The sequence below is a fragment of the Haliaeetus albicilla genome, chromosome Z, assembly GCF_947461875.1.
Source record: "Haliaeetus albicilla chromosome Z, bHalAlb1.1, whole genome shotgun sequence".
NCBI lineage: Eukaryota > Metazoa > Chordata > Aves > Accipitriformes > Accipitridae > Haliaeetus > Haliaeetus albicilla.
In genome coordinates, this window is record NC_091516.1 from 50279383 (window position 1) to 50303983 (window position 24601).

A 24601-nucleotide genomic window follows, 5' to 3' on the forward strand; every position below is an offset into this window, starting at 1 on the left:
TGGAAACTTCCAGAGTTCTAGGATTAAGGATGAAAGCCAATGGGTGAAGTTTGCTGCACCAGCTCCCAGCTAATCCTGTTCCACTTATTGGCAGGGCAATGTTCATCAGCTTTGTTTTTCTGCTTTTTTGGGGAGGCAGGTGTGGATTTTTGATGGACCTGGTGGTACAGGACGTGTATTGAGAAGCCGAATGGGACATAGTGCACCACCAACAAAAATCAGATACCATGGGCAAAATGGAGAGCAAATTCTTAGTGCAGGTATGAATTCTCATTCTTCTTATTCAGTCTGATTTCCTGCTGTGGGAAGGAAAACATGCAGAGCTAAGTGTCTTTGTTTTATTAATACAATAGATTATCTTTCATGTGTTGTGTATGTGTATTTATGAAACATAGTAAGTGATTAGTGTAGACAGTATCATTTATTACTGTATCAAACTGTTTCACAGTTTCCCTAGAGGAACATACATCAGCAGGTAGGCTGACAATCAGTTACGAGCAGAAAAGCTTAGGAGCTGCTTTTGTCATCCATATTTATATGTCTGATGAATAAAAATTGTTGCATTATCGCCTAAGGAACTATCAGCTGGACAAAATGAAAACCTGTAGCAACTAGGGAAATTCTGTTGTGACAGGGGAAAAAACAAGCAGCATAATGCATTTAAGTAACTTAGAGGAGCCACTCCACTTTTCCCAGTAGTTTTAGCAAGTTTTGTGTGTTGCAATGTCTTTGTAATTTGTTACAGCTCAGTTGTGTCTGTAATAAATATTCCCAAGGTCACTTGTTACTAAGATGTTAATCTAAAAGTGTAAAAATGCATAAATGACTACCCTTCCTTAGAAGCTAGCATATTTAAAAATCTGTACATAGACCGCTTAGGAAATGAAGTACTAGATCAGACTGTTTTGTGGCCCAGAACACTTCAGTAGTGGGATAATAGAGACTCTTCACCTAGCCTTTAATTACTCTGAAGTAATGAAATTGTGTATATGGGCAACATTTGAAAACATTACACCACATTTTGATGAAAGTTACACCTAATATGGCACAGCAATACTCTGTGCTAAAATCTTGGTGGTCATCCAACTAGTAACTTCGATTCAAGTAACTAGTTACTTGACAGTAATTCAGCTCACACCAGATGAACTACAGTAACAATCAGGAGTTGCTTAACAAATCCTCACATTTGCTTTTGCTTTACTGCTTTGTTAACTGCAGTGAAACATACAGAGAGGGCACAGAGGCAACTACTAACGTGAAAAGGGTCTCAAGCTTTGAGATCTCATTTATCTGCAGTGTAAGGAGACTGACTCTCTATGTTCCTTTCTGAACCAGTGGTAAAACTTTGTGCAACAGGAATGCAGTAGTAATGCTGTGGGGTGCCTTTCAAGTACTACTGGTTTCCTTACAACAGGCATCTCCACAAATCAACTGTATAAAATTTCACCAATGTCACTGGTTTTCATCCTGCTTAACATTTCTCCCAATTCCCAGTATATACATCCTGCCTTACTTCTGCAAGGAAGGGTTACTTGAATACTATAATTGTTCCATTGTCTTTCAGATTCTCTAAGTTCACTTTGCCTAATTTTCTGTTTCCTTACTTGTTTGGCCAGTAAAAATGTTTTGTGATTCTTCTGATTTTTAAAAATCATCTCAGTGCCTTTAATTTTACATACGTTGTGCAATTTAATTTTCTGTTAGTTTCTGGTTCTGCCTTGCCCACATCTCCCTCACAAAGTGGACCTGTTTGCTAGTTTCAAATTTGAACCTTCTGTCCCCCTATTAAATTAAATTCCTATCAGTTTTGTGAACATTGGTCACTGGGTAGAGGAGGGAAGTCCCATTAGCGTCCTGGTTTACAGGAAAGATGGACAACTCAGCTTTTGCCATTTTTGTTTGGGTTAGCTTACTGGCTAATCTAGGTGTAGTCCTTAACCAGCCACAGCATGTGTTGGTTAGACAAAGTATAAAGAAAGGAATATTGTAGTTGGTGAGGGAGTATACGGGGTCATGGGAAAGCTTTGGAAGTATTATTGAGGTATTTGAAGGATGTAACAGTTTATTTAAGGTTTTAGTCATTGAAAGCTAGGAACAGCTAGATATTGTGGTGGAGAAAGGAGGGAGGATAGAGGAATTGAACATGTAGAAGATATCCATAAAAGAGGTGTTATTCTGATCACGTGTGGGGCAAAATAGTAGGAATGGGATATAGGCCATAGAAAATTAGGCTCCATTAGTTCTGCTGCTTATAGTGTATCTGTGTTTTTTCTTGGATGAGAATTTTTAATAAACACTTTTATTATGGTGTTTGAGGTTTCATACCTTCTGCTTTTCTTGCTCAGATAGCTTGAGCAAACCCTTCACTGCTCTCTGCTAATATTTTGTCAGGTCAAGATGGAACATTGCAGTCTTTTTCAACAGTGCATGAAAAGTTCAATAAAAGTTTAGGACGTGGTAAGTATTTCAGTGAAAGTACAAATATTGGTGAAAAAAGCCCTGAAAAGTATTTATGTAAACAGGAGCTAAAACAGTCCTTATTTTCACTTTAACTGTTGTATGAAAACTGTTCATCTCAGTTGTTCTGCAAACTCAGTCCTTCCTCATGTATATAAAGTGTATTCTGAGATTCGTTTGTACTTAAGATAATTAATTTCTCTAGCCTGGCAGTGTGTGTTATTTCACTGTGGGAAACATTGGGCATGATTTTTTTAATTGAAAATGTGCAAAGCAGTAGCTGACATTTCAGCACGCATAATTACAACTGTTTACCTCATTCCCCTTCTATTCAGTTGACTAAATTATTAGTTAATTCATATTTCTTGACCTTAGTTCCTTTGATTTAATGTAGAATTTAATTTAAAAAACACATCTACCACACAATGCTGTGGTTAAGGGACACTTTCTTGAACAGTTCAGAGAGCAAGGCTCAGAAAGACTAAAATAATTCTTATTTTTAAATATCTGTATGTTGATATATATGTATTTAGATAGATTTGAATAGACAGATATAGATTAATTGATTGTATATATCCTTTGGGCATAAATCTGAAATTCCTGACTCTTTGGTTTTTGAAAGGTCTGGGTGTTATACATTGCTTTATATAGTGATGTCTGTATGACCATTGTTTTAGCTGTGATGGGGGAACCTCTGCTTCAGGTTGTAAGCACAAGATCCTGCAACAAATAGGTTGAGTAGTACATCTGTGAATGTTATAGGCTAGTGATGGGCTCAGCATCACATGAATTTTGACAGGAACTCTAATAACATTCTTAGCTCTTCAAACCCTAGGTAACAGCAATGCTGTGTTAATGTAAGCCAAATTTTTCTAAGTTTTATAGGAACTTCACATTTAGTAAACAATCCTTTTTAAAGCATTATTCTCAGATCTAGCCATGAGACTGAGACACTTCTTTTTTTTTAAGGTTCAATTAACAAAAAGAAGTCAAAAAAGAAAGGTCTTAAGCTTGATACAATGGCACTTCCACCAATTACAGTCTTTGCTTCAGGTAAGTAGTCTTTGAGATGTGTTACATAGCTCATTATATCTTCATTTGGTTGTTTAACCCTCAAGACACTACTATTTTGAAATCCCATGCTGTATCAAGATGAGATTATTGAGATTCTGTGACCCTTCATGAGCTGTTGAGTGACAGTTTAAAATGACACTTTACTTGGTAAACTTTTCTATTATTTCAAAAAAGAGCATTTTATTTCAAATGTCTTTGTGTTTAACTGGCTCTTTGCTTGAAAATCTCCAGCATGGGAGCCAGAATCTTCTGATGTAGATACTGTTCCAGGCTGGAGAATGAGCAATAAGGGGGCTGAAGATCTTTGTCAGCTGAGGAAATCTTAGTTATAGTGGTTGATCTGGATTCCCCAGTTCCTTTATTTAAGTCACTTTTCAAAGTCAAGTTTCAATTACTCTGTCTGTTTGTAATTCAGTATGCAAATAGTGAACCTTACTTTTTGAAGCAAAATTGCAGTTATCTTTGCTTCATCAAAATGTGTTGCTTTAAACTAATGACCTCCTCTTCAGACTTGAAGTCTGTTTTGTCTTAAGTCTAGCTATGCTTTGGTCTTCCAAGAATGGTTGATTGTTTCATATGTTGAAAGGTTTGGATTTACAATTTCGTGTAGCCCTTTGACTACTTATGGTATTTGTATTTGGAGACCTCAGTGATACAGACTGTCTGTACATACTTGTTGCAAATATGTGAGTGTGTGTGTATATATATATATGCACTTTTAAAATTGGTATTAGACATGCCTGATTGATTTAAGGTGGTAGAACTACCTTAAATGTGTTTGGAGACATGAGAAAACAATTATTTAAGTACATTTTAGAGTGTTTCTTTTTTGCTATCTTGTCTTTGTTTGGTGAAGTGAACTAGTTTGTATCCAGTTGTTTTATTTTTTGAAGTTCTAGAAATACCCAATTTCAAGCTCTCAATTTTTTTAAACGTATGAATTCCAGGAAAAAAGCAAACTTGCTCATTATTTAGATCCTCACATATCATATTTTACTACAAAGTTTGGACACTGAGCTTTTGAGGAATGGTTTTCCTGCAAATGCAGAAAAGTCTTTTGCTATGTGAAGCAGACTTAGCTCTTAAACGCTGCTTTAAGATGTTAATCTAGTGGCTTCTGCTGCTTCAGCAGCTGAAGAAACCGTTAAGAGACTCAGCTGGAAATGTGTACAGATTGAGCAGTTTAAACCATTTAAGTTTAAATATGCTTTTCAAATCACATAGACTCAAATATACAAAGACATGAAATACACCAAAAGAATGCTTGTGGGTTTGTTAGCGTTTTAGTACACTAGCATATGCACAGTGGTTTGCCAGGAGTTTTTTATGGTTTGCCACGTTTTTTATGAATGGTAGCCTTTTGACTGTCCAACAGGGACACTAAATAAGAACTGTTCTGCCTAAAGGTATTTCAAAGTACTCTTTCTTATTTAGAATGATTCATTGTTACTAAAAGGAATATGTGTTACATTGCAGAAGTGGCACATCAGAGTGACTGGGATAGTATTGTTGCCTGCCATCAAGGGTATATAACCTGTACAACATGGAACTATCAGAAAACTTCCATGGGAGCTCATAAACTGAGGCCAGAAGAATTTAGCAAACACAAACCTATTGATATATATGCAACAGTAAGTTTATTTAGGATAATGTTTCTTCAGCATTCCAGTATATGCTATTTTGGTTTATATTTGTATAGAAGCAATATTTAGAATGAAAAAACACTATCTAGACATGTTCTAGTTGTTTTGCAGAGTGCCTTCTGCCAGCTCAGTGTGGCCTACTAGCTGTTTTGTAATGCATATGGTCTTAAGAAAAATGCTGTATATGCATTTTTCCTTAAACATCCAGGTTAAGTGCAGATTTTATTTTCTGATTCAGATAGGTGGTTGGTGTTTTTAATCTGTCAATGGGATGTAGAGCTGACTGTATGCCTGTGATGATAAACTTGCTCTGTGATTGCAAATTGCCGAAGATAGTTGGTTTTTGGCAATATGGAAAACTGTATTTCCAAATTGCAGGCAGGATATTCCCTTTAAAATGTCTTACAACTTGAGCTGGACACAATGAAAGTCAAATACTCAATGAAAGAGATTACAAATGTTTACTGAGGCTTATGGGCTTGCAAGACAGGTAGTTGCTGTGGCATACTTCATGTGCTAGGTGTTCATACTACTACTGTATCTTGTGATAAATCATTTTTCTAACCTTATGCTTAGTAGTTCAGTGATAGACAAAATCAGTTCATTTGTAAATACCTGGTTTTCTTTTAACTACTAGATTCTTTGGGCTTTATCTTTCCAGAGACATCTAGACCATTGTTTCTTTGTTTCTTACTATTTAAACTCTGTGTGAACTTAACCTATTTTGGGGTGCCATTGCAATACAGGCATTGAAACAGGCATGCAGTCAGCATGCTTGGACTTTTTCTTAGGGATTGAATTTGCGGATGTCTTGATTATATAGGTTACTCATTTAGGTTACAGTGTTGATATTATTAGATATGACTTCTGATGGGTGTCACTAAGTCAGTATTTCATTATCCTTCATAAGGATATGCACTGCCATATTTATTATTTGCTGACTATTTGCTTATTTTAAGAGCTCCTCTACTTTTTTGAGGTGTAATCTGTTGTTTGTTTTGTGCAATTTTCCTTGAAGTCTAATAAAAACATACTAGTATTTTGTATTCCTGATATGTTATGTTTCTTAACAACTTTGCTAATTACATAACACTTAAAGAATTGTTTTCATAGGTGATTGTTTTTTCCCCCCTCCCCCCCCCCGAAAGGCAGTTGACATTACCTCATGTGGGAACTTTGCTGTAATTGGGCTGTCAACTGGACGGGTAGATGTGTATAACATGCAGTCTGGCATTCACAGAGGGTGTTACGGCAAAGAAAGAGGTAAGAACTTCTAAAATACTGACTCTTAACAGAACAGCAACAACTTGGTGTTCTGTCTTCTAGGAAATTTATCACAGAATCGTTTAGGTTGGAAAAGACCTTTAAGATCGAGTCCAACCATCAACCCAACACCACCATGCCCGCTAAACCATGTCCTGAAGTGCCTCGTCTACGTTTTTTTTAAATACCTCCAGGGATGGTGACACCACCACTTCCTGGGCAGCCTTTTCCAATGCCTGACAACCCTTTCAATAAAGAAATTTTTCCTAATACCCAATCTAAACTTCCCCTGGCGTAACTTGAGGCCATTGCCTCTCGTCGTATCACTAGTTACTTGATAGAAGAGACCAGCACCCACCTCACTACAACCTCCTTTCAGGTAGTTGTAGAGAGCGATAAGGTCTCCCCTCAGCCTCCTTTTCTCCAGGCTGAACAACCCCAGTTCCCTCAGCTGCTCCTCATAAGACTTGTTCTCTAGACCCTTCACCAGCTTTGTTGCCCTTCTCTGGACATGCTCCAGCACCTCAATGTCTTTCCTGTAGTGAGGGGTCCAAAACTGAACATAGTACTCAAGGTGAGGCCTCACCAGTGCCGAGCACAGGGGGACGATCACTTCCCTGCTGCTGCTGGCCACACTATTTCTGATACAGGCCAGGATGCTGTTGGCCTACTTGGCCACCTGGGCACACTGCTGGCTCATATTCAGCCAGCTGTTGACCAGCACCCTCAGGTCCTTTTCTGCCAGGCAGCTTTCCAGCCACTCTTCCCCAAGCCTGTAGCATTGCATGGGGTTGTTGTGACCGAAGTGCAGGACACAGCACTTAGCCTTTTTGAACTTCATAAAATTGGCCTGAGCTCATCAATCCAGCCTGTCCAGATCTCTCTGTAGAGCCTTCCTACCCACAAGCAGATCACCACTCCTGCCAACCTTGGTGTCATCTGCAAACTTACTGAGGGTGCACTTGATCCCCTCATCCAGGTCATTGATAAAGGTATTAAGCAGAACTGGCCCCAATATTGAGCCCTGGGGAATGCCACTTGTGACTGGCCGCCAACTGGATTTAAGTCCATTCACCACCACTCTTTGGGCTTGGCCATCCAGCCAGTTTTTTACCCAGCGAAGAGTGATTTAGCATGGCTTCTGAGTTGAATTTGGGAATCTTTTCAGTTTCTCTAATTACCCTACAGTGTCCTATCTTGCACTGTAATCAGAAGTAATTTGAAACCTGCTTTGAAGGACAGGATCCCTGCTAGTTTTAACAGCTCTGATGTTAGCATATGTTTGGTTTTATTTAACACAAAATTGTCAGTTACCAAAATAAATGGTTAGCACTAAAATGAGATCCTCTGGCCTCAGCTCTTTTTGAGATAATCACATTTCCAGTACTCAGCTTCTTGTTGCGGAGTTCTATCTCTGAGACAGATTTTCCCTTCTGTTTTGTGCTCCTTGCTTAAAAATGAAAGAATACTTGGGAAAGTATTCCCATGAAAGACATGCATGGGAAATGGAAATCCTGAGGAAGTCCAGTTCTTTGCATGTGCTACTGTTTTCAATTATGCAGCTGCAAACTCAGGGCTTAATGTAGGCGACAGTGTTCAGACTTTTCCTTTTAAGGGTTGCATACATGTATTTCATGTCATGTATTCTCATGTATGTTTGCTGTTGCTTTGTAAGTCTGCAATTTATAATAGGGCCCTCGTGATCTGTATTATTTTGTTGTAGAAACAAGGAAAGAGTCCTGATGAACCCTTAAACCTTACTGGGTTTCTAAAAGCCATCTAGTGTAGCAAACATGAAGTGATCTCCCAATAACATCATTGCTTGATAGTGGGATGCATTTTATAAGTTTGATTACTGGCCAGTAGTCCTAGGCATAGATTAAGAAATAAAATTGATCCCAAACCAGAGGAGCTATGCCTTATCCTTAAACTGCAGTGGAAAGTAGCCTAGGAAAACTCTCAGACTTTGGGCCAGAACTGAAACTGTTAAATTCAGTCTGGAGTGGTCACCCCTGCTGGAGGCATTCCATAAGTGATTCAAAAAGCCCCTCAAATCTCTCATTCAAAGAAAGCCCCCCAAACTGAAAGCAGAAATAAAAGCTAATATTCAGCTTCAGTTACTCACAACTTCTGTATTGTATTCTAGGTGCTTACTTGAAAGAAATTTGGTTTCCGTACTGATAAAGAAACTTCCAATATTCGAGCAGTCTTGTCAGGTGGCTTTAGAATTGTTTGTCACATGCTTACTGCTTAATTAGTTTAGTTAGGCAAAGACATACAGAAAGGTGTTTGGCATGCTGCTGATTTCTGTGCTATGTTTAAATTCTTAAACAACTTTCTTTTCCCTTGATTTGCAGCACATGAGGGGGCCATTAGGGGGGTAGCAGTGGATGGATTAAACCAGCTGATAATCACAGCTGGTAGTGAAGGATTAATTAAATTTTGGAAATTCAAAACTAAAGATCTAGTTTACACCACTGAGCTTTCTTCTTCTCCAAATGGAATTCTGCTTCACAGAGACAGGTAAGAAACTGAAGCTATTTCATGTGCTTATTGTTTTGCTGAAAGTACATAGGTCTAGGTTGGCAATCAAATACTCTTATAAAGTTTAAATTTCTGATGCTTAGAAATACAACTGACTATGAGTTGACAAAACAAAATGACTGCAAGACATTTTATTAGACTGAAGGAATGTAATGCTGTTTATCTGAGATTATCTTGGGTTAAAAGATTTTTGGAGCAATGTTAGAATGTTGTTTTTATTTTTTGTCTCTTGGGTATTTTACTATCGTGTGCTAATGATTCTTGACAGTGGTATTCTGGGAATTGCCTTTGATGACTTCAGTATTAGTGTTTTGGATATAGAAACCAGGAAGATTGTCAGGACATTTGCAGGACACCATGGACGGATTAATGACATGGTAATTGTTAACTCATTTTCTGTAACAGGTGACATACAGATACGTAACTCATTTTAAAGATGCTGAATTTCTCTGTGTATATTAAGTCACTGAGTATTGTGTTCAGCTGTGACTAGTAAAGTTGTAGTTGAGCTCTACAGCAGTTTTGGCAGTGTTAGTTTTCAAGTTAAAATGCATAGCATTCAAATGGCCATGTATTTTTAGTGTGCTTTGGGATTTTACTATAACTTTGCAATAAGCTTATTCAGGGTGTAACAAAAAAAACCATTATCAATAATGAAAACCACCTTGAGGAGCAAAATTGTGCAACAGTCTTAACTGTATATATAGAAAAGATAAGCCAGGTAAATAAAAGGTGTAAACGTGTCTGAGATTATGCAATGCACTGGTAATTCCTTATTTTACATCTTGTGTAATAGTGCTTTGTAGTGTTCATTGAAATAGTTTTCAGTTTCTGATTTAATTCTAAGTGCTCATAAGTAAGTATTTATTTGATCAGTTTTAAGCTCAGTGGTTTTCATCATTAACAAAAAAGCAAGGACCAAAGTGCTTTTAATAACAGCCAGATGTATCCTCTGTCATATATTTAAACCTGTTCTGAAATAGTTTCCATTTTTGTCTGTTTCTCACTTTCAATAAGGTAGTGTCAGTTTTGGTTTATGGCCAGACCATTTCATCCTGATGTTAGGGAGTAGTCTAATCTTGAACTGTGTTAAACAGGACCTCCTGCAGGGACTGACTTGTTAGTTGTGTCTTTAAATGGACTATTTTATTTCAGACTTTCAGTCCTGATGGTCGTTGGCTGATAACTTCATCAATGGACTGTACCATTAAAACTTGGGACCTTCCCTCTGGATGGTGAGTCAGTTTAAAAACATATAGGAGAAATGTATTATAATCCCCTTTCTGTCTGTTAAGTGGTAAAAAGCCTTCTGGCTTGATTTTCTGTCACCCAGTTGTACGATGTGATATTCAGTTGTACATGGTGTAACAACTCAGTACCCAGTATTTTGGTTGTGTGTGATGCTAGCAATGTGTGCCTTTTTCTGGGTATACAGAACAACAATGTCCTGAAGATCTAGTGATGAAACCTGGAGTTTTCATGTAGTGTGAATGAGTGTGAATTTGTTCTTTGTCTGGAAGCAGCACTATGATCTAAATGGCAAGAGATTGCTTAAGGTGAATTGCTGTGTGATATGCTGAAGTATTCAGAGTCATAGAATGGTTTGAGTTAGAAGTGACCTTCAAAGATCTAGCCCAACCCCCCTGCCATGGGCAGGGGACGTCTTCCACTAGATCAGGTTGCTCGAAGGCCTGTCCAGCCTGACCTTGAACACTTCCAGTGATGGGCCATCCACAACATCTCTGGGCAACCTGTTCCAGGGTCTCACCACTCCCACAGTAAAAAATTTCTTCCTTATGTCCAACTTAAACCTACCCTCTTTCAGTTGTAAATCATTGCCCCTTATCCTGTCACCACAGACCCTTTTAAAAAGTCTGTCTCAGTCTCTCTTATAAGCCCCCTTTAAGTATTGAAAGTCTACAAGAAGGTCTCCTCCCAGCCTTCTCTTCTCCAGGGTGAGACTCTGACTCTGAGCCTCTGGTGAGGCTCCAACTCTCAGCCTTTCTGCGTAGGAAACATGTTTCAGCCCTCTGATCATTTTCTTGGACCTGCTCTAACTTCATGTCTATCTTCTGCTGGGGGCCCCAGAGTTGGATGCAGTACTCCAGTTGGTTGTGTAAATAGAAGGCTGTTCTCACATTCATCTTGGCAACACAGTAGGCTTTACCTCAGTTATATTTTTCATTTGTGCATGCTTGCAACTGCCAAAAACACTCTTTTATGATCCATTGTGAGTAGTCTTCTCCCAATATGAAATTTGGCCAAGAAGTACACAAGTACACACAAGAAGTTCAGGAGCCTAGAAAAAACAGGCTGAAAAGTAACTTCAGGTTCTGTCAGTGCATTCTTTTAGCAGCACATAAGGTAGATTTTTAGTAATTTGAAGTAGTGCTATGCAGTGTGCAGCTCTAGTCGTACGTGGGACTGAATGGTTTCATTTGGATTGATTACTTTTGTTGATGTGGTTTGGTAAATAATTTTGTATACTGTAAAAGTTTTCATTTTACTACAAAAAGTGTGTTGAATCTCAACAAACAATTGACGTATTCTTACATGATGAATGACACTAGTCTAAAATGGGATGGGATGGACAGTAACTGTCTTCTTTCCAGTATAAAAGGGAGGGAAATTAGCATTCTGTTTGGACTTCCTCTTTCTAACCCTCTTTCCCTTCCAAAATGATGTGCCTACAAAAAATTGCAGCATTAATTAGAAAACTTCAGAAATGTTACTTTTATCTTCCATTTCTATAATAACTAACACTTTACAGTAAGAATCCACCCATACTGGTTTTTAAAAAGTAATCTAACACTAGTTCTTGTTCGCATGTAACACATAAGTAAATATTTTGTGTCTTCTCTCTTAATTAACTGCAAGAAATTCTGGTAAAGTTGAAATCTAGGCAGGTACATGACAAACCCTGTTTTTGAAAGTAGTTAGGTTAAATTGTTCTTCCAGAATTTAAAGGAGAGGTTTTCCCATAACTGTAGGGAGAGGAGTGTGTTGAAAAGGAAGAACAGCTTTTAATAAAAAGCCAGATGCTTGATTAACTTCTACTGTGGTATATTTGCTCATAAATAGAAGACATGAATTACAAACTGTGCATTCTAAAGACTCAGCTTTGATATTGTCCTTCTAAAAGGATGGAACACATGTTTTTAGATGACCAAGTCCTACATTATGAAAAATACCAACTGACTTTAATAGATGTCATACCATTTACTTACTGAACATCTGTTTTTACTTGGGAATGCTGCTTAACTGTCCTTACATAATGTAAGTATTCCTAGTGCATGTTTTTTAGGTAGGGCTTTTTGAGAAACATGTTGATACTGTAAGCTCAGCAATTTTATACTTTCCATTGCCTCACTTTTGCAGTTAGGCAGGAAGTGTAAGGGTCAATGCATTCAGTCCCCATGCAGGATTCATTTAGCAATTACTGTACGTTTTGTGTAAAAATCGCAAGCATGTCTCTCCTTGTCCTATAGTGGATTGATTCCCCTCCCTGCGTCCCCCCCCCAGTCTGTAATTTTAATCATGGTATAAATTCAGTAAGTAGAAAAATTTAATTTAGTGTTAACTTTGTTTTGCAGTTGTTCCTTACAGTTGCTTTATTGAACAGTATTTCTCAGTTACTGATAAAGATTGTGGTAAAAGGATAGGTTTGAAACTAGAAACAGTATTTATGGTAAATTTTCTAGCCATTATGCACTGTGTGCAAAATGTGTCATGTAACTGATACACATTCTGGCATTTATGGGTTTAGTGTTTGTATATTTTACGTTGAAAGTGATGAATGATGTGGCTCTTAACCTGATTACTTTTTGCTTGTAACGTGTGTCTAACAGCATGCAGAAGGAATAAAACGTTCCATTTGGTGAAAAAAATGGCTTTTATTTTTAACATGGTTTGTCAAACCGTTACAGGAGTGCTCAGTACCTAAGAAATACGTGCCTACAAGATTTTACATTTTAAACTGCTTTGTTACATCAGTATTTTTTCTATGCTTAGTAAACACAACAGGGTTGTAGAACTAGTTGCTCTTGTCACTTCTCACTTTGCTTTTGATTTTGGTCTGTAAACAAGAACAAAGTATTCGAGCTGTCCATTTGTTCTTTTTGTTCTCTCAGTGAAGTAGTTGTCAAACTTAACTGCTTCTTACAGTTTGAAGTAACTGGAATTTATACCTCAACAAGTGACAAGCAGTGCTATGAACCTGGGGTTGAGTGGAAGTCTACTAGGGTGTCCATCATCCAGGATTTGTGGCATCATCCAGAACTCAAAAGTGGCTTATTGTTAAAATAGTCATGTACTACTGAATATTTAAAATTCCTTTTTATGTGGTATTTTTTCAGTTTTATGCAATAGGGAAAGAAATTGCCAAGCAATGGTATATCAGGCTGAAGATATGGTAATGTCAAAACAAACTGTTGCAGATAATCAAATTTTGCAGCGTACGGTTCATTCATTGCTTTAGGAGCATTAGGTTCTAGTGTTACCCAGGTGTATATGAAGTATCTTGAGAGAGGGAATTGACAATTAATGGTAGAGCATTAAAAGATTAGCTCAGAGCAGCATGGGGCTGATTGGAAGTATGAAATTTATGGCTCCTGAGAAGGTTAGTGTTAGGCATAAGGAGTTAAATGTGAACAGATGGTTCATCTTATTTTCTACGGAATGTGGATGTCTAAGGAGGTAGCTTTAGCTGATTTTGGAGAATTTCATAGAGGTGGGTGGTTTGTTGCACAATGCCATACATTTGCTAAGTTTATATGTCGTATTTGAATACTTCTAATATACTAGTTCGTATACATACTTCCAGTCTCCTGCTTGCATTCAGTCTCTGTTGTGGTTTTTTTTTTTTCTCCTTAGCCTCATAGATTGTTTTCTGGTAGACTCTGCAGCTGTGAGCCTTGCTATGTCTCCTACAGGAGATTTTCTGGCTTCAACACATGTGGATGATCTTGGAATTTATTTGTGGTGAGTATGTAATATAGCTATTTCTACACAGAATTTCAGATGGAGAAGAATTCTTTTAATCACCTTTATTGCAAATAGAGAATTGTTCTGCGAGGTATCATGTCTGGGGTTTTGTCTTCTCTGGTTCTAATTAAGACAGGTGTTCTGCATTGTTGTGGTTCATAAATCTTAAAATCTCTTGCAGTTAAGATATTTATTCTGATAATTAAATGTTCTTTTTTTTCTAAATGTTTCTTTCTTACTCTGAAGAATTTGTATTATGCCATTCCTAAAGTTTTTCTTTTACTCTGCTATTTTTTTTTTTACCCCTTTTGAAATGTCAATGCTCATATATTGTTACTTTCTGAAGGGCTTTTCTTCTTGCCCTGGTATACAATGTTGTCTGAGATTTCTCAGTATAATTTGGAAATTGTGATTATTTCTGTTTATTAATGATAGATCAGCACAGATGTAAAATGTGTTTTGGTTCAATTTCCTCCTGATACGAGTTTAAAGCAGATGACTGGTCACATCCAGTACTGAAGTAACACACCTTTTAAGTGGTTTGTTTGATTTTTTTTTTTTTTATTTTTTTTTTCCTTTTGTTAGATAGATCTTTCAGGTTACATTTGTTGCCTGTAGTTTTGCCTGAGGGGTGTTCAGCTGTTAAACCTTTCTATGCTTAAGTAAAAGTGCTTCACTGTGAATAATGACAAATTTTTTTCCCTAGCCCTGGTTTATATTGACAGAAAAGATCATTTGCCAGAATGACTTGTGTGCATGTTCCAAACCCCAAGAAAATTTGCTAAGAGTACTACTCTTAAATTCTGTGAAAGCAGGATGAATCATATATATTTGCATAATGTATTGTACATATTAAGTACAAAGCAAGCTTTTTAGATGGGCAATTTTGCAATTTCAAGTAAGTACAGTACCTGGCAATGATTGAAGTAATCATACTTGATAATGCTGTATGTATTAAACATGCTTGGCAATAATACTTCAGCATAACTTTTATGTTTCAGGCTTTCAGATGATGTGTATTGCTACGTTTCATATCTTGTTTATCTGGTAGATGAGGAAAACTAATCTTGAATAGAACCTGTTGAATTACCATAGTGCAGTAGTATTAGACTGTAGTAAAAATTATGTCTAAAATACTTGTTGCCATTCACCTGAAGATTGTTTTTAAAATGCCTGCCTTATTTTTCAGGTCAAACCGTTCTCTGTATTCACTTGTCTCTTTACGGCCTCTGCCGGCAGATTATGAACCTTCTATGGTGACACGCCCTAGCACCTGCCCCGTGCAAGGTAATCTTCAGGTGAAAGAGTATTTTATTTTCAGTTTGGTATTATATTTCAAATAGAAGATGGTTTGCTTCCTCAGTAAAAACTCACTGCATCTTAGTATTCTTTCTCTGAGCTGTTCCTGTTGCTTCTGCTGGCTTTGGCATACTTACTCATATGCTGATATTATTTACTAAAATCTAGTCATGTTTCTATGTTTAGACATAAAGAATTACATTGTTATGATCTCTGCATCTTCAAGGAGATTTTGTAGCTAATAAAAACATCTGTGCTATTTGTTGGCTTTTTTTAATCCCAGACTTGTGTAAATACCTTCTGTTTTGACATCTGTGAGGCCAGTTTGAAATTAATGTTACTGTTTGGCTTTGGGAAGTGGATTGTTCTTTGTTCCACTTCCCTCCAACTTTTTTGTCTGCCAGTATGCCATCGTAGTTTCACTGCTGTATATTGTCTTGTTGGCACAAGAATTCAGTTCAGCTGACCTGCCGCATGTCTGTGCTAGATTCCCAGTGAAAGAAAGGCCTAAATTGCATTTGTGATATTTAATAGAAATGGTTGTGCTTCTGAAGGCCTCTAGATGGAGATCTTGTCTGCCCAAGTTTAGCAGTGCCTACATTAGATCTCCATCTGGAGGAGAAACACACCTAGCTATTGACTGTGTAAAAGAGCGAGGAATATACTAGATGATGACTGCTTTATTAAGCACACACTCATTTTAGATACTTAAATTAGGGAGACAAGATTTAATCCGAAAACTTTGAATGTTTTAATCCTATAAACTGATCCTGGCTGAACGGTTTAATTCACTGTCTGTCTTCAGCAAATGTAAAGTTCCTGTTTAGATGCTCAGAGCTTTTAATGGTTTACATTTTTATGTTGTTTTAGGCTTTTCTATCACATCTGTGGTTTTAGCCACATGTATTTTGCAAAAAGGAAGGGAAAGTAGAGGTGTTTGGTCAAGACTACATAGGAAGTCTAGAGAAAACCTAATGACAGGCTGCATATCTTCTGTTGTGTGATGCTGTGCTTTAATGTTGAGATTTTCTTCATTTTTATGTGCCACTTCAGTCATACCTATGAAGAGGTTGTGAATAACGTGTGTATTTAAATGCAAAGATTTTGCAGATTTGTAACTAAGAACTAAAATAGTCATGCATATATTTTGAAACAGTTAACAAAATTTTAAAAGTAATCCATTGTTCTTCATTTAGGACTTCTATAAATTGCTTTTATATCATTTCAGCCAAAGCGGATAAATCTCGTTAGTCTTCAAAATCTTGTTTATCCAATTCTGCATTTTAGCTATAATTGTTTTCAATTTAAATTTCATATTTCATAGGGTTAATAAAGATTGCTTCTGTAGCCTTTCAGCTATACGGTATGCTAGCACCCTTTTATATAGCTGTTATGCATGTGTTTTTCAAAAATTGCAAAAGAAATAATCGTGTTGTTTTGGTTTTTAAACAAATAAATATGAAGTATGTATGTTCATAAAAGATATCTGTTCTTGAAAGATGTGGATGTGGCAGGAGATGAAGAAACATGTGATGAAATGGTAGAATATGTCTCGCCTGAGCAACTGGGAGAGCAGCTGGTGACCCTTTCCTCATTACCGGAATCAAGGTGGAAAAATCTCCTCAGTCTTGATGTTATCAAGGTAATGATATTAGGTACACCATTGCTTATCTACTGTAGTATTTGGATTGTATTTTTTAAGAAGGACATAAGGGCTATTTCCCCTGTAACGTAAAACAGACAATTGTCTTAACCATTTTCTTGGACATTCAAGAAGTCTTGAGGAGGAAATGTTTCATAACTTTCGCCATTACTATTTCTGCAACATGCAAAAGAGATGTCTGGAGGCAGATACTTTGATGTCAATGCAGCTAGTAAGTGCCTGTAAAGCTGTTCGAGGTTATGCCTCCAAATCACTGTTGGACATTCTCATAACCAGAAAAAGAGGGAATGTGCAAAAAATAGTAATATACAGCCAGATATATTTGCCCTTGTTCTATGAGCTGCATTTACCTAATCACAATATTTGATCCCACTTTTCAGGTATTTTTCAAGATTTTGCAGTAGAAGATTATATGGTGCTTTTCACAATCTCTGGGATTTGGGAGAGGGGCTGTTTTTCTTCTAGATAGTAGCTTCCTATTTAGTGGTAAAACATTTTACCTATGTATTTACTTTGCAGTTAGTCCTTGCATTTTTCATAGTATTTAAAAAATAAAACTCCTGACAGAGAAAATTCCCACATGTTCTTACTATGATGATGATTTTAATTCAAATATCTAATTAACAGAAAAAAAATAAACCGAGAGAGCCACCAAAAGTTCCCAAGTCAGCCCCTTTCTTCATACCAACAGTTCCTGGTCTTATACCCCGATATATTGCTCCAGAGGAAGAAAATGATACACAGGTAAAAACAAGAATCAATATAATGGTGTTTATATAGTGTATTTTAAAAGAAAATTCTTAAATGCTTTTTAGTGCTGAGTGAAATCTTGCTAAAGACTTCAAAGTACCAGTTTTAACACATTTACATTAATGCTTTCTTTCTGAAAGTCTTTTATTCTGTCAGTAGGAAAAGAATCTAATGGAGATGTAAAAATATGTTTGCGTATTCATGTACACTCTTTTATACTTTCATGGTCTAGTCAAAGGTCGTAAACCTTGGAGTATTGGCACAGAAATCTGATTTCTACATTTATCTTGAAGAAGCCCTGAGCACTAATGAATGTAAGTTAAGTAAACATTTCACTAAAAATGTAGATCCTAATAATATTTTGATATATGTTTGATTTCTAATGCCAGAATTGTGTGTAACACTTATGAGGGAAAAAATATGCATAGTACAGTAGCAAAGGCAAAGAGAATGACCTGTTATGTATAAAGCTGGCTAATACGTAGACAGCCAATCTAGATCAAAGATCCTTTGGTACTCCAGCTTGCCTGCAGCATGGAGCCCAGTTCTGGCTAAAACCCACACAGAGAAAGAAGGTAACGTTCCTAAGATTGTTAGACTTTTTTGGACATTTTGATGATCTCATGCAGAAGAGGTGCTATGTATTACTTCTAGGGTAAGAAAGGAAGGGAATGATCTGGTAAGCAATAGTCGTGATTCACCGAAACATGAAAAAAATAATTTGCCTAGCAAGTTCTATTTTCAAGGGCTACTTCACTAAACATTCAGCAAATATAGAGCTTTAATTGATTGCTTTGTAATTTAAAGTTTAAGAAGAAATAATTGACATAAAAATAAGCTGTTGGATTTTTTTTAACATTCAATTCATTTTGAAATTCAGTCACTTAAGTTGCCTGTGGAAAGTACCTGCTGTTTTCCCTGTTTACCTTGTGCTGCTACAGAATCATTGAAAATTCAGATTTTTGGAAATGATTGATAATATAGCTGCCTTTGGAAATGTAAATCGACAGTCACTGATAGCCTGTCCACAAGGCAGTTCTTCTGGGAGGTTTTCTACCCCTTCTTAAACTCTTTTGAGATGATCAGCTTGCTCAACTGCACTTAAAACATTTTGTGCATAGAACTTTATTACCTGTCACAAACAGGGTGTGGGTTTTATGCTGTGTTTTTAGTATTGCAATTGATAGTGTCTATTAAGCTGCTTCAGAGCTGCTCAGAGAAGAGTGAAATATCAGGTAAATATTTAAAAACCTAACCAAGCACCTAGAGGCTGGCTGTACCTGGGAGCAAGTGCACTCTATGGTGCATTGCAGTAGTGGTCCCATGGGCCTCCCTCAGGCCACCTCTCTGCTGTAAGGCAGGTGTGCTCCAGGATCTGTGCTGTAATCCCAATCCAGGGAGCCTGTTGCTCCTGACTCAGGAAGGTGCTGGTGTGTAACATGGCTCTGTGTTTGCTAGTTTACAAGCATCTTTTATAAAGGTGACTAGGCTATGCAAAGAATTAGTATTATACTCTAAGCCATCTTGTCTTACCATTGGGATGGAGACAGGGTTTCGTACCTCACATCAGGACTGTGAACACAGATTGAGCTGGGCATCTTTTCCATATTGTATATGTACCAACCTCATAGTATGTTCTATGCTTGGTTTTTTAATGTCACAGTACAAAAATGAGTTAATGCATCTCTTCAGTACTGTTAATATCACAATTACATTTAAAACTAGCTAATGATTTTCACAGGAATCAAATACAGGTGGAAGCAGATTTATACTACCAAAGGAATATTAGCCAGTGCCTGACACCATTATTTACCATGATGTAAGAGTATAAGAAGTCGTACTTCTTAGCAAAAGAAATATTAATTAGAGGACATTTTTAAAAATGTTTTTACCAACAGCTGTCTTTGCAACCATACATATTTTTATTTCTGCATTTTTAAAGCAAGTGGACGGAATTCTCAAAGATCAGGTAGGATTGTAGAAATCCTGAGGAAGAACATTTACGAAGAGGAGGAAAGAATTTGTAGATTGCATGTATTTCTATTAGGGAAAAGATTTCGACCACCCACCCCCACCCCCCCCAGGTCACAGGAAAAGCAGGAGGAATTCACTTTACAAAAGTAATAACTACCTTAGAGTGCACCAGATGATCCTCGATTTAGCTTAATGTCAGTAAGAGTAAACACTGTAAAGATTCCTAGTAAAAGTAGAACCTTGTCTCTTCTAGGATGTATTTGCAGTAATAGCTTGAAGTCCTGAGTATATAAGTGATTCTTGCCGAGATGTAAAATGACAGTGTTACATGGTTAATAAGAAATTTTGTTCTGCTTAAAAGACAGAAATGGGAAAAAAAGTGATACAAAGATGTTACTTGTATTTTTCAAGGTGAACTTACAAATAAAATGCAACTGTCTTATTAGAGATACACTTCTCTGTAGTATGTGATGGTACAGTAAATTAAAGGCAGGATGGCATTTTGTGGAAGATGAAAAAATGAGGAAACAGTAGAAGCTTCAAACATACAGTCACTGCTTAAGAATTTTGGAATAAACCTGTCCACATGAAGGATTTGTAAGATTCTTTTCTGCAAATATTACTGATAATGTATCCCTCGATGCTTTAACACAGATACAGCTCCACTTAACTTACTGAAAAGCTTGGGACCATCTAACATTGAGATAGAACTAAGGGGTTTGGCCCCTGAAGGTGGTGGCTCAATGGAGGTAATGCTAAGCTTTTTGAGAATGATTGGGATGATGCTGAATAAGAAGTACAACTTTGAACTTGCGCAGGCATACCTTGCACTATTTTTAAAGGTAACAATTTTCTTATAAAATTCTATATTAGTCCTGTTTAAAATGGTTGTCCAGTAAAAGGATGTAAATTGTCTCCTTGAAAGAATTATCTTAAGTGGGTTTTGTTGGGGATGGTTTTAAAATGACTGACTGAATGTATTGGATAATTTGGCAACTCATCAGGTCACAGTCAAGAAAAACTTGCTAAAACCAGATACTGTGAAGAGGACCATGCCAAACAGTTTTTATTCTAGTATTTGTTACTTAGAATTGTTTTTATTTTTGTAACACACCTAACTTTTTTTTAATGGTTGTTAATTGCTAAGCTAAGATATGCTGTCTTCAGTAAGACAAGAATTCAATGCACAATATTTGGGGAAGTACAACAGGCATTTTGTTAGACTTATCACTAGACACAGCAAGCCTGACTTTCATCTTCCATGTCAGTGGGCTGCCTTTCTTCTGTCAACTGTTAAGCATCACAGAGCTAATGAAATTATTCCCAGGTTGTGGAAGTTAGAAAGTTATTGTGATAAAATACAGTAGCAGTTACTCTTAGAGAGAAGGTGGTTCTGCAGAAGGTTGAAACCCTTCTGATATACAAATGCTTACCATGTCAAGATACTGTGATTTATGAAACTGTGGGAAAGCAAATAATTACAGTTTACTAGTAAAAAAGTTGTTATAAACATTCAGACATGTGCAATACTGTCTATTTAACTGACTATTTCTTGATAGCAATATTGCAGGGATTGGTTTTCAAGGTAGAGTGTAATGCTGGACAAATACGACTTGCTTGTTTCCTTTTGTTGGGGTTAAATAGAATGTGTGGGACAGCTTCCACGAGAATAAGTAGTGCAGATGAATAGAAGTAGATCTGTAAAGTGAAACACTTAGGGTTGAGGTCTTGATATTCATTCACCAGTGGCTTTTTATCATGTCTATTATTAGTCTGGTCCTATGGACTGGATATGATTAGTAGTTGCAATATTAGATGTTAGAATTCATCTTTCTGTTTAGTTTCACACAAAAGAAACTTAGCTGTTGTAAAGTAGATTAGGGACAGCTAGGTAATTTTCTTCAGAAATGTACTCCGGATTTGAACTGCAGTAGAATAATATAAACTCACCCTGTGACACATGCACACCAATATCTTTTGTTGTAGCTTCCAAGTAAAACAGCTCTGAGCTTAGCAAGACTCCTAGGTTTAAGTGTAGCCAGGAGAATAACTATTCCATCTGTTAAGTGGTAATGATGTATTGCCTCTCTATGAGATTGAGAGGTTTCTTTTCTTTATGCTTTACCAAGGTTACTGTTTATTACATAGAAAGATATCATCTCTATCAGTATAGAGTGTGCTGGCATCATTCTTCTTGCTTTATGCAACATGGATAATTAAAATAATAATCCTGATTGACCTCAGGGCATCTGTTTACCCTTTCTAGCCTAAAGAGGAATTTGTGATGCAGGTTAGAAAGAGGAGAAGGTTACCTTCTAGAGAAGTGTGTGATATAGATTCAGCAGCAGCATCAGAAGATCTAGTAAAGCAATAACACATATAAGACATTTTGCTGCCTTATCCTATCTAATACATATGTTGAAGTAAAATGGCTTGTAAAAGACTAGCAAAAGGGAGGCAGCGTTAAATGGAGGGAATTAATTGAAGGAAGTGTGTCCTTCCCTTACTTGGGAAATTCCTGATAGCAAAGTATTGGAATTGAATGAGGAAACTGATCTTTTAATTTTTTTATTATCTGTATTTGTCTCACTAACTACTTGTTTTAATTTTCAGTTACATCTTAAGATTCTGTCATCAGAGCCAAACCTGTTGGAAGAAGTATCCAGATTGTCAACACAACTTGAGGAAACTTGGATTTATTTGCAGACTCTCTTCAATCAGAGCCTCTGTGTGTTAACATATATGAAAAGTGCTTTGCTGTAAAATACTTAAGGATTTTGTCTGCATCAAGTTCCCCTTGGAATAATAGTACAATTTATTACCAAAAATACTGGATTCCAATAATTATACCAGGAGTTCTGATGCTGTATTTTATACATCTGTGTATGGTAAAGTGTTTTAGAATGTGCATAACTGAGTATTTTTGTTCCCTTCAGTTGGAGCAAAAATTAATATGTGCAGCTTAAATATTCATGTTGTATTAGTTTGTGCTATCAATGAACAAACAGTTGGATGGCTACAGGTAACGTAGCTAGCTACCTTATGTTTTCATGACCAAAAATGTTAATCAGCATGAAGAAATTACTTGCAAAAAAAAAAAAAAAGCGGGAATGTAATTTCTGTGCAGGAAACCAAAACCTATATTTTGCTTAATAAACAATTATTGTTGATGCAAAAATAAAACAAAAAGTCTGAATTCTTAACAATTTATTAACAATAGTTTAAAACAAATGAATATAAAAACTTCATTCCTCTGCAATCAGACTGTTTCTATAAAGCTTGTAAAAATTAGTTTTCTTCTCCCTTTGGCAAGCTGTGTTCACTGTTTTGCCTCAGACACCTATTTCTGAAAGCAGAGGTTTCTAGCTGCACTAAAAATGACAGAACTTGAAAAAAAAAAAAAACAAAAAACCCACCCATTTTTTATAACCAGGTTACTTGCTCTAATTTTGGAGGCTCAATTTCTTAGACAAATTGGTATTATTTTCTTAAGGAGATAAAGATTACTGAAATAAAAGCTTTGAGTTGTGGGAAATTTTTGAGTCAGGTGTTACTTTTATGAATTGATATTTAGGTTTCACATAATAAGGTTTGGGCAGATTTTGGGAACTCAAAAGTGGGATTATCTTTAAACTTAAACTTTGCTGTTTGAGAGTACTGCCTTGGAGCGGAAGAATCTCCTGGACAAGGCCTTTGCTGTAGTTCACACGCTTCAGCTACAGACACAGACTAACAGAGTAACTAATACAAATGTATGCAATTTTCATGAGAAAACTTGAAAGATGGTGTTATGTTTTCCTCTGTACTGGGCACTGGTGAGGCCACACCTCGAGTACTGTGTTCAGTTTTGGGCCCCTCACTACAGGAAACACATTGAGGTGCTGGAGCGTGTCCAGACAAGGGCAACCAAGTTGGTGAGGGGCCTGGAGCAAAAGTCTTAGAAGGAGCAGCTGAGGGAACTGGGGCTGTTTAGTTTGGAGAAGCTGAGGGGAGACCTTATTGCTCTACAACTACCTGAAGGGGGCTTGTAGTAAGGTGAGTGCTGGTCTCTTCTGTCAGGCAGCTAGAGATAGGACAAGAGGAAATGGCCTCAAGTTGCGGCAGGGGAAGTTTAGATTGGATATTAGGAAAAATTTCTTTACTGAGAGGGTTGTCAGACACTGGAATAGGCTGCCCAGGGAAGTGTTTGAGTCATCATCCCTGGAGGTATTAAAAAAGTGTGTAGACGGGGTACTGCAGAACATGGTTTAGTGGGCATGGTTGATGGTTGGACTCAATGATCTTGAAGGTCTTTTCCAACCTAAATGATTCTATGGTTTAAACCCAGCTGGCAAGTAAGCACCACACAGCTGCTCACTCCCTCCTCCTGCCCCCACTGGGATGGGGGAGAGAGGCGGGGGAGGGGGGAGTAAAACTCATGTGTTGCAATAAAGACAGTTTACTAGGACAGAAAAGGAATGGAAAATAGTAATAATAGAATATACAAAATAAGCAATGCACAATACAATTGCTCACCACCCACTGACCGATGCCCAGCCAATTCCCAAGCCATGGTGCCCCTTGGCGAAATCTCCCCAGTTTATATACTGGGCATGACATCATATGGTATGAAATACCCCTTTGGCTCGTTTGGGTCAGCTGTCCTGGCTGTGTCCTCTCACCACGTCTTGTGCACTCCCAGCCTCTGCCGGCAGGGCAGTATGAAAAGCTGTGAAGTCATTGACTTAGTATAAACACTGCTTAGAAACAACTGAAAATGATCAGTGTGTTAACAACATTCTTCTCATCCTAAATCCAAAACACAGCACTGTAACAGCTACTAAGAAGAAAATTAACTTTATTCCAGCCAAGACCAGGACAATGAATTCATTGCATTTGGCATAAGACTGAAACAATAGTGTGGTTTTGTTGTTCTATATATGTGATTTTTTTTTTTTAATGCCACCACTTT

The 24601-nt window shown here is 37.1% G+C and overlaps 1 protein-coding gene across 3 annotated transcripts in view; it reads left to right on the forward strand.

The window, feature by feature from the left end:
• The window catches only part of WDR36 (WD repeat domain 36), a 36392-nt gene extending 13329 nt beyond the window's left edge, over positions 1-23063 (forward strand). For all 3 annotated transcript variants that reach the window (XM_069776851.1, XM_069776852.1, XM_069776853.1), the window contains 15 exons: positions 140-260; positions 2392-2457; positions 3427-3510; positions 5008-5162; positions 6323-6437; positions 8795-8960; positions 9250-9358; positions 10137-10216; positions 13854-13961; positions 15154-15251; positions 16763-16905; positions 17554-17670; positions 17909-17990; positions 20305-20492; positions 22264-23063. In XM_069776851.1, the coding sequence (XP_069632952.1) occupies positions 140-260; positions 2392-2457; positions 3427-3510; positions 5008-5162; positions 6323-6437; positions 8795-8960; positions 9250-9358; positions 10137-10216; positions 13854-13961; positions 15154-15251; positions 16763-16905; positions 17554-17670; positions 17909-17990; positions 20305-20492; positions 22264-22413 (1782 nt within the window). In that variant the 3' untranslated portion in view covers positions 22414-23063. The remainder of the gene's footprint in view (positions 1-139; positions 261-2391; positions 2458-3426; positions 3511-5007; positions 5163-6322; positions 6438-8794; positions 8961-9249; positions 9359-10136; positions 10217-13853; positions 13962-15153; positions 15252-16762; positions 16906-17553; positions 17671-17908; positions 17991-20304; positions 20493-22263) is intronic.
• The last annotated feature ends 1538 nt before the right edge of the window (positions 23064-24601 follow it).